Source organism: Echiichthys vipera, assembly GCF_963691815.1.
Source record: "Echiichthys vipera genome assembly, chromosome: 12".
Classification (NCBI taxonomy): domain Eukaryota; kingdom Metazoa; phylum Chordata; class Actinopteri; order Perciformes; family Trachinidae; genus Echiichthys; species Echiichthys vipera.
Genome location: NC_139837.1, coordinates 1,726,029 through 1,739,507, shown reverse-complemented (window position 1 = coordinate 1,739,507; position 13,479 = coordinate 1,726,029). Strand labels below are relative to the sequence as shown.

Sequence of the window (13,479 nt, the reverse complement as noted above, 5' to 3'; positions counted from 1 at the left end):
TAATTATGCTTTGCAAAGTGCGTTACGACGTATCACTCTTGCTTTAATCTCAGCTAAACACGGGGCTAATGCTTTGTGGAGAAAAGAGTAAAGGGTGGACACAGGACTTCAGTTCAATGCTGGGAATTTCTTTTATTTTCATTTAATGTAAAGTTTGAGTAGAATGAGACGTGCACGAGGATGATTGGACCTTATCTAAACCTGGGAATCTCGCGTGGCTGCAGCTGTGGCAGTGACAAAATCTGGACGCAGAAACGAACTTAGCTGCGGTTGCATCGACAATATTTCTTCAACCCCATTGAAATCGTCATGACCGAGGTCGATCGAGCGATGAGACAAAATGTCTGTTTACATCGTTTACATTCAATTCAATTAAATTTTATTACATTTGTAAATGAACAATTTCTTAAATATGGAGGGAGTTCTGCTGGAAAAACCTAACTCGCTCTTTTATCAATTTATCAATTTTCAAATCAGTCGACAGTAGCTTGCTCACACCTTGCGCATGGTATAACGCAGGGCTATTCAATTGGCGGCCCGCAAGGTAATATTTTCTGGCCCTTTCTGTAGAAGCCTGTGTGAAAAAGTCATTAATGGTCATTTCTGTGCAACAGTCTCAGCGCGTCAAATACTGGCGTGCGGGAAGAGTTACTCCACGCGCCGGCACAACGCTCCGCACGCTCCCGCTACGCTCTTCTTCGTTGGTTCTGAATCCCCTTGGCAACAGCTGGCCAAGCCTCGTCTGTCCACACAGGTCGACACAGAAAACCGGCAATTCAGTTTTAATTCAGTGTTTCTGTCACTGTGGAGCCTGTGTTACTCTGCAGCCATATCTGTGTGTGAAGAGGAGAAGTAAAATCATGCTAACGTCAACACCACTTTCCCACTGAACTGTAAAAAATACTCATTTATGTTAAGTTCATTTGTGTCAATCCAGTTTTTGATGAGGGCGACACGGTGTTGTAGTGGTTAGTTTGCATGTTGTCCCCGTGTCTGCGTGGGTTTTCTCCGGGTTCTCCGGTTTCCTCCCACAGTCCAAAGACGTGCAGGTGTCGTAAGCGTGTCTCTTAACAGGAGCCATTTTGGGCTCTTTACACAAACACACACATGGAAATGAAACGGCACGCTTCACGCAGTCGTATATCTCAACATGCACCGCGCGTTACTTCTTCTACGGGGGAAAATAGAGTCGGCGGCTGCTCACCGTAGTTGGAGACCTGTTGTGGCTCAATATTGGTCCATATATAAGAGCACCGGATTATAAGGAGCACTGTCGGCTTTTGAGACATTTGAAGGTTTTAGGTGCAACTTAGAGTGCGGAGAACACGGTACTTAAAAAGTGCATTGGTTGTAAAGCAAAGGCTGTAGCAGACATTGAGCCAGAGTGATGTTTATGGCTTTATAACTTTCCATTTGTGGAGGAGTGCATCATTAATGCTTTAGAAGTTACACAGTCCGTAAACATATCATCTTAGTCAACAAATCTAGTCCTAGATCGAATCCAAAGCCTCCAAAAACAATCAGACCATGTTGTTTTCTGCGTAAATCCCCAACATCCATTGTGCTCTCAGGTTTCCAGGGCCTCCTCCTGCTGGATGGTAATCACAGGCGGGGTCAGTCGAGGTCAGGCCTGTCAGTGCGGCTCCCAGGAGAAGCTCCGAAGGCCAAGAATCCAAACTATTTCTGAATTCACCCGGGACTCGGGCTGAGACCAATTTGAGTGACTGTAGCACAGGAAACTAATCAGCTAAATGCACGTAGGTGGAGTTAGTGCTTTCTCAGAATTTGGTTAAAGTGCTTCACGACGAGAGGTCTGTCCGACATTAAAGAACAGCAAACCTCTAAGAAGTGAATGCAAACGGGGATTTGTGTGGGTGTTTTAGGGCGTTGGAACATTTGGATCCTTACTAGTTACTTTGGACCCTTCATGCTTCAATCCGTGGGCCTCTTGTTGGTGCAACACGACTTTTGCGGCTCTACGCGCCCTCCCCTTGGTCTGAAGTCCTAGTACCTGATGCTAGTTCTTGCTGAGTCTTGCAGAAGCCCCGACTACAGCGACTTCCTGTTTTATCCAATCAGGAAGCCCCGTCAGCGTCAGTTCTCTGAGTGTCCACTAGGGGCAGGTTTCATCACAGAGCAGTTTCTCATTGAGCCCCATGTTAAACAGGCCGTTTACACAGCATCATTAAACCTGTTTAAGGACAAAAGAACATTCTAGTCTGTGTGTTTAGCTCAGATCGCCATGACAACACTGAGGGGGAGGGGCTAGTTTTTATTTTATCGGAGGTTAAAGTTTATGAATAATTAGGGGCGTGGCCTCTTGAGTGACAGCTAGCCTCTGGCCCTCACTTCTCCTCGGAGGTAAACGTCAGCCAGATGGACGTACGCCCCTCCCCACAACGTCACATACATGCCCTTTTTTGGTCAGAGGAAATGAGGCGGAATCAAAGTCTGACAAGATGGAGACTCCTGTAGGCGAGGACGATTGGATCAAGTTAGAGAACGGACCTCGACGGAGACGCTACGTCTGTTTTTATAACAGTCTGTGTTTGTGGAGTTCTCCCACATTTGTTGTAACGTCACAGCGACCTCTTGTGGTGACAGGACCCCTTTATTTCCTGTATTCATGCTGTTGTTGTTCTAGTCTGTATGTTTAGGTCAGATCTCCAGATCTGGTCCCAGCCTGGTCCTGGTCCTGGTCCTGGTCCTGGTCAGATGCGTACATGAACTGATGAAGCCTCTTGGATGAGAGGTGAAACGTCTTCCTGACAAAGAACCAAGTCCAGTTGCTTTGGACTGAACTTGCTTTGAGGATTCTTATTTATAATAAAGCTCCTCACTGAATTGATTTGATAAACCTCTTTGACATAACATCATAAATCAGGGTTATTCAATTGGAGGGAGTATTTGCACTTTGCACTTTGAGGCCTATTGCTACTATTTACATTGATAAAATAAAGACAATATAATATCTGCACTCCTATGTCGCTGTAGTGTTTTACAAAATCCATTAATGTGATGCTCAGATTTTTCCAGCCCCTCATTTTGGATCATTTCTGTCAACCTGACATAACTGTTACATCACATCTCCACCCTCTGTGGATAATGTAATAATAAAAATCTGGCCATTCATTACACGTTGCACCTTAAAAGGCTTAATATGTGATTTAAGGCATGCATGTGTTCAAGGGGGAGTCACACAGCAGATGAGACCGTATGTGCCCGAAACCTGAAAGTCAGTGAGAAGCTCACGGTTTAGACCAGGGGTGTCAAAGTGATCCAGTAAAGAGTCGCTGTGGCTGCAGGTTTTTATTCCAACCAAGCAACAACACACCTGATCCAACAAATCCACTGTGTGAAGGCGGTTCAGGTGATTGCACGACTCAAGTCAGGTGTGTTCTTGCTCGGTTGGAATGAAAACCTGCAGCCACAGCGACTCTTTACTGGATCACTTTGACCCCCCTGTCCTAGAACATGCTCCAGATCGTGCCGAGTACTGTGGGGCTGTACATTTGGACTCGTTCACTGTGGCAGGATTACAACATTAAGACGGGTAAGACCACTACCCAGGGAATCCTGCGTGTCGTCTCGTAGTCTCGTAAAGCACCTTGGACCCACCTCTGTGTGTGAAACATGCTTTATTAATTAAACTGTGTCGCTTTGGACAAGAGATCAGAGATGAAACTCATTTTCTCAAGTCCAAATTTACAGCCCCACAGTACTCGGCACAATCTGGAGCATGTTCTAGGACAGGGGGGTCAAAGTGATCCAGTAAAGAGTCGCTGTGGCTGCAGGTTTTCAATCCAATCAAGCAAGAACACACCTGATCCAACAAACCAACTGTGTGAAGACAATTCAGGTGATTGCATGACTCAAGTCAGGTGTGTTGTTGCTTGGTTAGAATAAAAACCTGCAGCCACAGCGACTCTTTACTGGATCACTTTGACACCCCTGGTTTAGACGACATAGTTAGGCGTTAATAGACCAAACATCTCACTGATTTCTTTGTTTCAGCATGAAACATTGAGACATTACAGCCGTGACACTTCTGAACACTGGAGCTGCGGACGGCTGAGGGCGAAGGTGAGCGCTGCCTCTCGTTCAAACATCACGCGATGTGCAGCCGGGGGCCCGACGCAGTCACCTCCAGGGCTCGACGGGTCACCCTGGTCAGGGCTGCGCGCGGACAGACGCGTGGGAGCGCTCTGCTCCAAGTGTTGAGCTCCACAGTTGAGGCGGACCAATCCTATTTCTTCACCTCCGCAATGAGCGCAGCCTTCATTTATCAAAACCCAGTCTTGGCCCGGGCGAGTGACACACTGGGACCGCGCTTGTCATCTAGGCCATACATTATGTCAGTTAAAGCTGTTTTTTATTAGCTGGATGATAGATATTTCTTTAATTGTTTTGTTATTTTTGTCCTCCTCGTGTGAGAAAACACCGGCCCGAACGTGGGAATGCGCGGACCGGTGTTGCTATGTTTGGACGGAAAAATGGAAAAGTCTTACAGAACACGTGTGATGGGATTTCTAATGTGTTGATATACAGAAAGCTGATAGCGCCGCGAAGTGCGTCCAGTTCTCGGGACATGGTTTCAGTTAAACATGTAACGTAGATGGCTTCATGGTTTGAGGAGGGGGGTATCTCGGGCGTGTGGTGGTGAGGTTACACTGAGGTGTAAGCTCTGACACAAGACAGGAGATTTGTTCGGGGTGCAGACTCAGATTTAAGGAAACAAGAGCCTAGTTTATAACCAGGGTGTTTGGAAACTCCTCTGTTCAGCGTGGCTGTGCCTTATCGTTCTGGATTGGGATCATTTCAAATGTATTAGGGTCTGCTGAACTTGTGACCTGACGTCCGTTGCGTATATCTATAGGTTACGATCAGGTTACCAAAAAAAAACTCGCACTCGACAGAAGATTAATTGGCAACAGTTTTAAGTTATTTAGTGGTTATTTATCAAGAGGAAAGCTGCCGTCACCAGCTTCTTAAAATGTGGGGATCTGTTAGCGGCATAGACCGTATGAAAACTGGACGTAGCGTCTCCGTCGGGGTCCGTTCTCTCTGCCAGAGATGGTTAGCCTAGCTTTGCTCCAACTGGAAAGAACCAGTCGGCCTAGTACAAACCAAGGTGTGAGGGTTTTAGGGGGAGTTACACCGAAGAACAGTTTATCCATCCACCCAGTTTTAACCATAAACTGATCCCAGCTGACATCGGGCGTGAGGCGGGTCCACCCTGGACAGGACGCCAGTCTATCACAGGACACATAGAGACGAACAGAGACAGACAACCATTCACACCTACGGGTGATTTAGAGTCATCAATGAACCGAACACCTGCACGTCTTTGGACTGTGGGAGGAAACCGGAGAACCCGGAGAGAACCCACGCACACACGGGGACAACATGCAAACTCCACACAGAAGGGGGAGGAAACCGCAGAACCCGGAGAAAACCCACGCAGACACAGGGACAACATGCTAACTCCACACAGAAAGGCCCCAGCAGGGATTTGAGCCAGGAACCTTAGTCCTAACCACTACACTTCACAAAAAGTTACAAATCTCATCTCATCTTCAGCCTCTTATCCGGGGTCGGGTCTCGGGGGCAGCAGCTCCAGCAGGGGACCCCAAACTTCCCTTTCCCGGGCCACATTAACCAGCTCTAACTGGGGGATCCTGAGGCGTTCCCAGGCCAGTGTGGAGATCTAATCTCTCCACCTGGTCCTGGGTCTTCCCCGAGGCCTCCTCCCAGCTGGACGTGCCTGGAACACCTCCCTAGGGAGGCGCCCAGGGTTCATCCTTACCAGATGATCCTGAACCACCTCAACTGGCTCCTTTCAACGCAAAGGAGCAGCGGCTCTACTCCGAGTTCCTCACGGATGCTGAACTTCTATTGCGTTGTTACTTTATAGTGGGACTACCACACATACCTGTATATTATTTAAAATAACTTTATTTGTATAGCACCTTTAAACCATAGTGACAAAGTGTTTTACAATAAAACAAAACTAAACAGAACAGACTTTACATGACGCTCCGGCTCGTAGGGGGTTAAAAGGTCCAATGCAACAGGGAATGCAAAGTCCAAACCTACTTCCACCAACGACTGGACCAGGACCAGGACCAGGCTGGGACTGGACCAGCACTAACCAAGTCCAGACCTACTTCCACCAATGACTGGACCTCCCTAGGGAGGCGCCCAGGGTTCATCCTTAACAGATGCCCAAATCACACGCTCTTATTCAAGCTAACCCTGATATCGTTGGTTAGTGTCATGTGTTTCCTCCGCTAACAACGTCCTGGACCTGCTCTCCCAGTATTTATGATGACATGATTGGACCTTTGCGTTTCACCGTGCAGCCGTAAATGTGTCCATACCCTCGTCATAGTTTGTGTAAGGGTACAGCGCTTTATGTTCCTCTGTAGGCCGCTCCGCCACAGCAGCTACCGGTGATGGTGGGAAGCTGCTGCGGAGGAGCTGAAGCCGCGGAGCTGAAGAAGCGGAGCAGCGAACTGGACCCGGGATTATTTGTCTGTTACAAGCTCGGCTTTAACTCCGATGTTTTCCAGATGTTACAGATGTTATTACCACATTATTGCTGCTGGTAGAGCCCCAACTGTGAAAGCAACCACAACAGGCCGGGCCTAGTGGTGGAAGTGGAAGAGTTTGAGTCGCTGTTGTTGCTCTTGGCTCCCGGCCACCGGGGCCTCCGAAGGCTTTAACTGATTTATTTAGGAAATCTGAGACTCCAGCAAAGACATGATGAGGTTTTTCAGTAGCATGTTGATGGTTTAAAGACTCTGTTACTATATATATATATATATATATATATATATATATATATATATATATATATATATATATATACACACACACTGGTGCTGTGGAGCTGCAGCGCAGCGTTAATGTTCATATGATAACGATTCATCCAATGTCTGAGTCTGATATACGAACATGACTGCACGGTTAGTCGGGCTGCCCCCGACCGAGGATGTTCATGGTCGACCAGTCGGTATTTAGAGCGGTTAGTCGACTAATCGACCCACACACACGCACAGACACACACACACACACACATTATGTTAAATCTTTATATAAACATTAACTTTTCAGTGTCAAAAGTAGCCTAAAGTGTAACATTAAAGAGGAAAATAAGGCAGGGAGTGGAAGAACTGAGTGTGTGTGTGTGTGTGTCTGTGTGTATGTGTGTCTCTGTCGGTGTGTGTGTGTGTGTGTTTGTTTGTCTGTCGGTGTGTGTGTGTGTGTGTGTGTGTGTGTTTGTCTGTCGGTCGGTGTGTGTGTGTGTGTGTTTGTTTGTCTGTCGGTGTGTGTGTGTGTGTGTGTGTGTGTGTGAGTGTGTCTGTGTGTGTGTGTGTGCATGTATGTGTTTGTTTTTCTGTCAGTGTGTGTGTGTGTGTTTGTTTGTCTGTCGGTGTGTGTGTGTGTGTGTGTGTGTTTGTTTGTTTGTCTGTCGGTGTGTGTGTGTGTGTTTGTTTGTCTGTCGGTGTGTGTGTGTGCATGTGTGTGTGTGTTTGTCTGTCGGTGTGTGTGTGTGTGTGTTGTACAGCTACTTTTTTTCGAATCTCCACTTTTACGAGCTTCCCTGAACGCACCTGTCAGCCGTGTTGAATTGTGGGTAATGTAGTTATTCCGTGCGGTTGTAGCTCCGCGGCTCTGGAGCTAACGCTGCCCGTGTGCCCGTGTTTTGGGGCTTGTCTGCGGTCAAACACGCACCATGATGAAGGGCAGGACCGTCATAGTGACCGGTGCTAACAGCGGGATAGGGAGAGCCACGGCAGCCGGCATCGTGCGGCTCCAGGGCCGGGTGATCATGGCCTGCCGGGACCTCAGCAGGGCCGAGGAGGCGGCTCTGGAGATCCGACGGGAGACGGGTGCAGACGGGTCCCAGCTGGTGGTGAAACACCTGGACCTCGCCTCGCTCACGTCCGTCCGCACCTTCTGTAGAGACATCATCCAGGTAGAGACGGTGTTTCCTCCCCGCCTGCGCACAAAGAGGTCACGCCAGGCTTCATTCAGAAAGTGCGCATTTTTGCGTTACTGCGCATTTATCACAGATCTGCACTGAACCACAGGATTCAACTGTGTGTTTCCTGTTTGACCCAATGACAGTCTTTAATTCGGCTTTACTGCATCACACAAATATCACGTATTTAAGCAGAATTTTAACTTTATAAGCCCCCCCCAGTACCTGCACCCGTGCAGTGTGAAAGGTACTGGTGCAGGCGTTTTGCAGTAAGGTTATCTCAGGACACTTTACAGAGAAGGTAAAGTACAATAACTAAATTCATTTAAAAATAAATAAAAAGTAGATTTAGTACTAACTAACTCAGGGCGCCCTCCCACTGTTCCTCCGTCCCGTGCCCCGTGCTTTAGGGTCCTTGTCCCCCCCTCCAGGCCCGTTTGTACTCACACTACCTGGGCCTCGGAGAATGCTTCTTGCTGCCTATACGTCATCACGCCGTAACACGTCACACGCATTGATGACGTCATGGCGATGCGTGGCTTTGTTTCCAGATCTTTCCGTAGACCTCGGAGTTTTTGTGCGTCTTGTCGACTGTTTTTGAATCTTTTCATCGACCAAATCTGCAGTAAACACTCCACCTCCGCATCACACCAACGTGAACCTTTCACCGCCATTGTTTGAAATGTCCGCGCATGGTCCCTCCTTCTTTTTTCTACGTCCCAACAGGCGCACAGGAAATGACCTCAGAACCGCCGTAGGCCTCGTACACGTGCGCACGCTCGTGCTCGTACACGTGCAAACGTGCTTTACTAAAGCCCACCTCTCCCAAACGGGCCGTGGACGGCAAGCGTGCCGCTCCTAGACGTGGTACGGTTGCACTCACACTGGTCAAAGGAACCAGACTTTAGCCGTGAAACCTGTTTGGGCACGGTGCGGAGGAACAGTGTGAGTGTGCCCTAAATGTGCAGTGTCCCTGAAATAAAGCAACAAATAAATGAAATAAATGTTCTCAAAGTCTGAAACGCCGTGTCGACCTTTGAAACAGACGATTCAAGGACGTGTCAGAGGTCACATTTGCAGGTCATGTTGTCAAAGACGTGTTTCACAGTCTCTCTTCTTCTTCTGTGCCGCTGAAACAGGAGGAAGCTCGGCTGGATGTGCTGATCAACAACGCAGGTGTGTACCAGTGTCCTTACACCCGGACAGAGGACGGCTTTGAGCTGCAGTTCGGGGTCAACCACCTGGGGCACTTCCTGCTCACCCACCTGCTGCTGGACCTCCTGAAGCGATCGGCGCCCAGTCGCATCGTGGTGGTCTCCTCCAAGCTCTACAAGCGCGCTCACGTTAACTTCGAGGACCTGAGCAGTGAGCAGAGCTACGACAAGGCCTTCGCCTACGCCCGCAGCAAGCTGGCCAACCTGCTGTTCACCTGCGAGCTGGCACGCCGCCTGGAGGGCAGCGGGGTGACCGTGAACGCCCTGACCCCGGGCATAGTGAGGACTAATCTGGGGAGGCACGTTCACGTCCCGGCGTTAGCTAAGCCCCTCTTCGGGCTGCTCTCCCGGGGGTTGTTCAAGAGCCCAGAAGAAGGGGCTCGGACCTCGGTCTACCTGGCCTGCAGCCCAGACGTAGACGGCGTGCAGGGCGAGTGCTTCGCGGACTGTCAGCCTCAGGTTCTGCTGGACAAGGCCACAGACCGGGACGTGGCCGGTAAACTGTGGGACATCAGTGAGGTCATGGTGGGCATCACCACCTGAGGTCCTGAAACACTCGACATCAGCGTCACACTTGTTATTGAGTCCAGCTGCAGATGCTTCGTCCTCCGTCCAGTGCTTCATAAAACAGTGAGAGCTCATCGTTCCTGTGATGCTCCACACTGAAGTGAGAGCGTTGTTAAGTTCAGTCCCAGTATCTTAAAGGACTCTGCATCAGGCGGGAACATCAGGGAGTTTGAAAAATGTATTTTTAAACTAAGATCTGTTTTAAAAGGGGCAAACTTTAAGGAGTTCAGTGTGTTTTTGTGTGCCTGCTCACTGTCCTCTCTGTCTGTGTCACAGTTACACACACACACACACACACCTGCACACACGCACACACAAACACGTGGAGTGTGTGTACAGTGGACAGATTACCTGTGGACATAATGCATTGAATGCACTTCTTAATGAAGAGAAATCGAAGTCCACATTAAAGGACATGAAAGTTATGATGCTTTTTAAACTATATGTTAAATATAGTGCTGTGGTGGTTAGCACTTTAGCCTCACAACAAGAGGGTTCCTGGTTTGAATCCCGGCTGGGGCCCTTCTGTGTGGAGTTTGCATGTTGTCCCCGTGTCTGCGTGGGTTTTCTCCGGGTTCTCCGGTTTCCTCCCACAGTCCAAAGACGTGCAGGTGTTCGGTTCATTGATGACTCTAAATCACCCGTAGGTGTGAATGGTTGTCTGTCTCTGTTCGTCTCTATGTGTCCTGTGATAGACTGGCGTCCTGTCCAGGGTGGACCCCGCCTCACGCCCGATGTCAGCTGGGATCGGCTCCAGCCCCCGAGACCCCGACAGGGACAAGCGGCTGAAGATGAATGAATGAATAGAGAGGAACGATCACGCTGCACTGGCAGACATGTCTGCATTGCACAGACATTAATGACACGGACTACAACCGTCAGCCTCCTCAGTGTTAAACATGGACTGATCCACACACACCTGGTGACGCGTGTAACAACATTATTGGGACATTTCAGCTTTGACGAATCGGCGAATTTGGAGAACGAACAATCACCGATTTGTCGTTCGTTCCCGTAAATGATCGCGCTCTCTCTGAGGCGGGTCTGTGATCGTACAGAGCCTCAGTGATCAGGTGCACACACTGTAATAGAATAATGCTCAGCGACGCGCCTCATTTACACACTGCCTCATTTACACACAGGCTCCAGGGGAGGGGTTAGTTAGGCTCCACACAGCCGTGCTGGTGGCTCCGAGGGTCCGTCATTAGCGTTAGAGACCCCCCCCCCCCGGGTACGTAATGACTTTCCCACCTGTTCTCTTCATCAGGACATTTTCTGGATCATTTATAGAGAAACGAACAATCAAAGAATAAACACAGAGGCAGCCGCTTTATCAGATTAGTCCCACACAAACGGCTCCCGGGGCTTTTTAACGGCTATTTATTTTACAAAGAACTCCAATTAGTGCAATTACAGAGTTGAGTTTCTGTAAATAGCACAGCAGTATTGATACTGGTGCTGCGGTGCTCGTGAAGATGTGAGGGCCGGCTCAGGCTCCAGGTCCGGCACATGATGGTTCCATTAAAAGTGCATTAAAAGGGTCGGATCCTCAGCTTCTGTTGCACTGACGACGCTCACCGTGCACATGTTCAGTACCACCGCTCCCACATGTCAAACAGTTCTCCTGCAGTCTTTGAGATTGGGACACACTGAGCTTCAACGCCATGCTTTAGTGAAGTGTAATCTCCACAGGCGACAATTCAGATTACACTAATCTGCTGCTGAAGTTTCCAATGATCAAAGTCAAAAGCCTCAGTTTCTCTGTGGACTTTCTGGTTTTGTAGCAGATATTGTGGATCTTAGTCCCAACTCTAAAAACACTGGGTCCTACATTTCCCATAGTGCAACTCAACAGCATCAAATTACCAGGGGGGGTTAAAGTGTCTCCTAGGACCCAAAACATGTGTTAAAGTGTCCTCTAGGAGCCAAACATGTGCTAAAGTGTCCTCTAGGAGCCAAAACATGTGTTAAAGTGTCCTCTAGGAGCCAAAACATGTGCTAAAGTGTCCTCTAGGAGCCAAAACATGTGCTAAAGTGTCCTCTAGGAGCCAAAACATGTGCTAAAGTGTCCTCTAGGAGCCAAAACATGTGCTAAAGTGTCCTCTAGGAGCCAAAACATGTGCTAAAGTGCCCTCTAGGAGCCAAAACATGTGCTAAAGTGTCCTCTAGGAGCCAAAACCTGTGCTAAAGTGTCCTCTAGGAGCCAAAACGTGTGCTAAAGTGTCCTCTGGGAGCCAAAATGTGTGTTAAAGTGTCCTCTAGGAGCCAAAACATGTGCTAAAGTGCCCTCTAGGAGCCAAAACATGTGCTGAAGTGCTCTCTAGGAGCCAAAACGTGTGCTAAAGTGCCCTCTAGGAGCCGAAACGTGTGCTAAAGTGTCCTCTAGGAGCCAAAACATGTGCTAAAGTGCCCTCTAGGAGCCAAAACCTGTGCTAAAGTGTCCTCTAGGAGCCAAAACCTGTGCTAAAGTGTCCTCTAGGAGCCAAAACGTGTGCTAAAGTGTCCTCTGGGAGCCAAAATGTGTGTTAAAGTGTCCTCTAGGAGCCAAAACATGTGCTAAAGTGCCCTCTAGGAGCCAAAACATGTGCTGAAGTGCTCTCTAGGAGCCAAAACGTGTGCTAAAGTGCCCTCTAGGAGCCGAAACGTGTGCTAAAGTGTCCTCTAGGAGCCAAAACATGTGCTAAAGTGCCCTCTAGGAGCCAAAACCTGTGCTAAAGTGCCCTCTAGGAGCCAAAACATGTGCTAAAGTGCTCTCTAGGAGCCAAAACATGTGCTAAAGTGCCCTCTAGGAGCCAAAACATGTGCTAAAGTGCTCTCTAGGAGCCAAACATGTGCTAAAGTGCCCTCTAGGAGCCTAAATGTGTGCTAAAGTGTCCTCTAGGAGCGAAGACTTGTGCTAAAGTGTCCTCTAGGAGCCAAAACGTGTGCTAAAGTGTCCTCTAGGAGCCTAAACGTGTGCTAAAGTGTCCTCTAGGAGCCTAAACGTGTGCTAAAGTGTCCTCGCTAAAACATGTGCTAAAGTGCCCTCTAGGAGCCAAAACGTGTGCTAAAGTGTCCTCTAGGAGCCAAAACATGTGCTAAAGTGTCCATTAAGAGCCAAAACGTGTGCTGAAGTGTCCTCTAGGAGCCAAAACATGTGCTAAAGTGTCCTCTAGGAGCCAAAACATGTGCTAAAGTGCCCCCTAAGAGCCAAAACGTGTGTTAAAGTGCCCTCTAGGAGCCTAAACATGTGCTAAAGTGTCCGCTAGGAGCCAAAACGTGTGCTAAAGTGTCCTCTAGGAGCCAAAACGTGTGCTAAAGTGTCCTCTAGGAGCCAAAACATGTGTTAAAGTGCCCTCTAGGAGCCAATACGTGTGCTAAAGTGCCCTCTAGGAGCCAAAACATGTGCTAAAGTGTCCTCTAGGAGCCAAAACATGTGTTAAAGTGCCCTCTAGGAGCCAATACGTGTGCTAAAGTGTCCTCTAGGAGCCAAAACATGTGTTAAAGTGCCCTCTAGGAGCCAATACGTGTGCTAAAGTGCCCTCTAGGAGCCAAAACATGTGCTAAAGTGTCCTCTAGGAGCCAAAACATGTGTTAAAGTGCCCTCTAGGAGCCAAAACTTGTTCTAAAGTGCCCTCTAGGAGCCAAAACGTGTGCTAAAGTGTCCTCTAGGAGCTGAAACGTGTGCTAAAGTGCCCTCTGGGAGCTGACTTGCCTCTGACCTTCGCCTCT

At 48.6% G+C, this 13,479-nt stretch overlaps 1 protein-coding gene across 1 annotated transcript; it reads left to right on the top strand.

The window, feature by feature from the left end:
• Window positions 1-7,657: 7,657 nt before the first annotated feature.
• LOC310954247 (retinol dehydrogenase 14-like) lies at window positions 7,658-9,953 on the top strand. The gene is made up of 2 exons (XM_083923627.1): window positions 7,658-7,981; window positions 9,127-9,953. Exons 1-2 carry the CDS (start codon window positions 7,739-7,741, stop codon window positions 9,742-9,744), a joined length of 861 nt encoding a protein of 286 aa, XP_083779753.1. The 5' UTR covers window positions 7,658-7,738; the 3' UTR covers window positions 9,745-9,953.
• The last annotated feature ends 3,526 nt before the right edge of the window (window positions 9,954-13,479 follow it).

What these genes read in the sequence shown, in the direction of transcription:
- LOC310954247 (XM_083923627.1), top strand. Translation starts at nt 7,739, where the DNA reads ATGATGAAGGGCAGGACCGTCATAGTGACCGGTGCTAACAGCGGGATA. An exon ending in TCTGTAGAGACATCATCCAG is followed by an intron (nt 7,982 to 9,126) that starts GTAGAGACGGTG and finishes CCGCTGAAACAG; the next exon opens with GAGGAAGCTCGGCTGGATGT.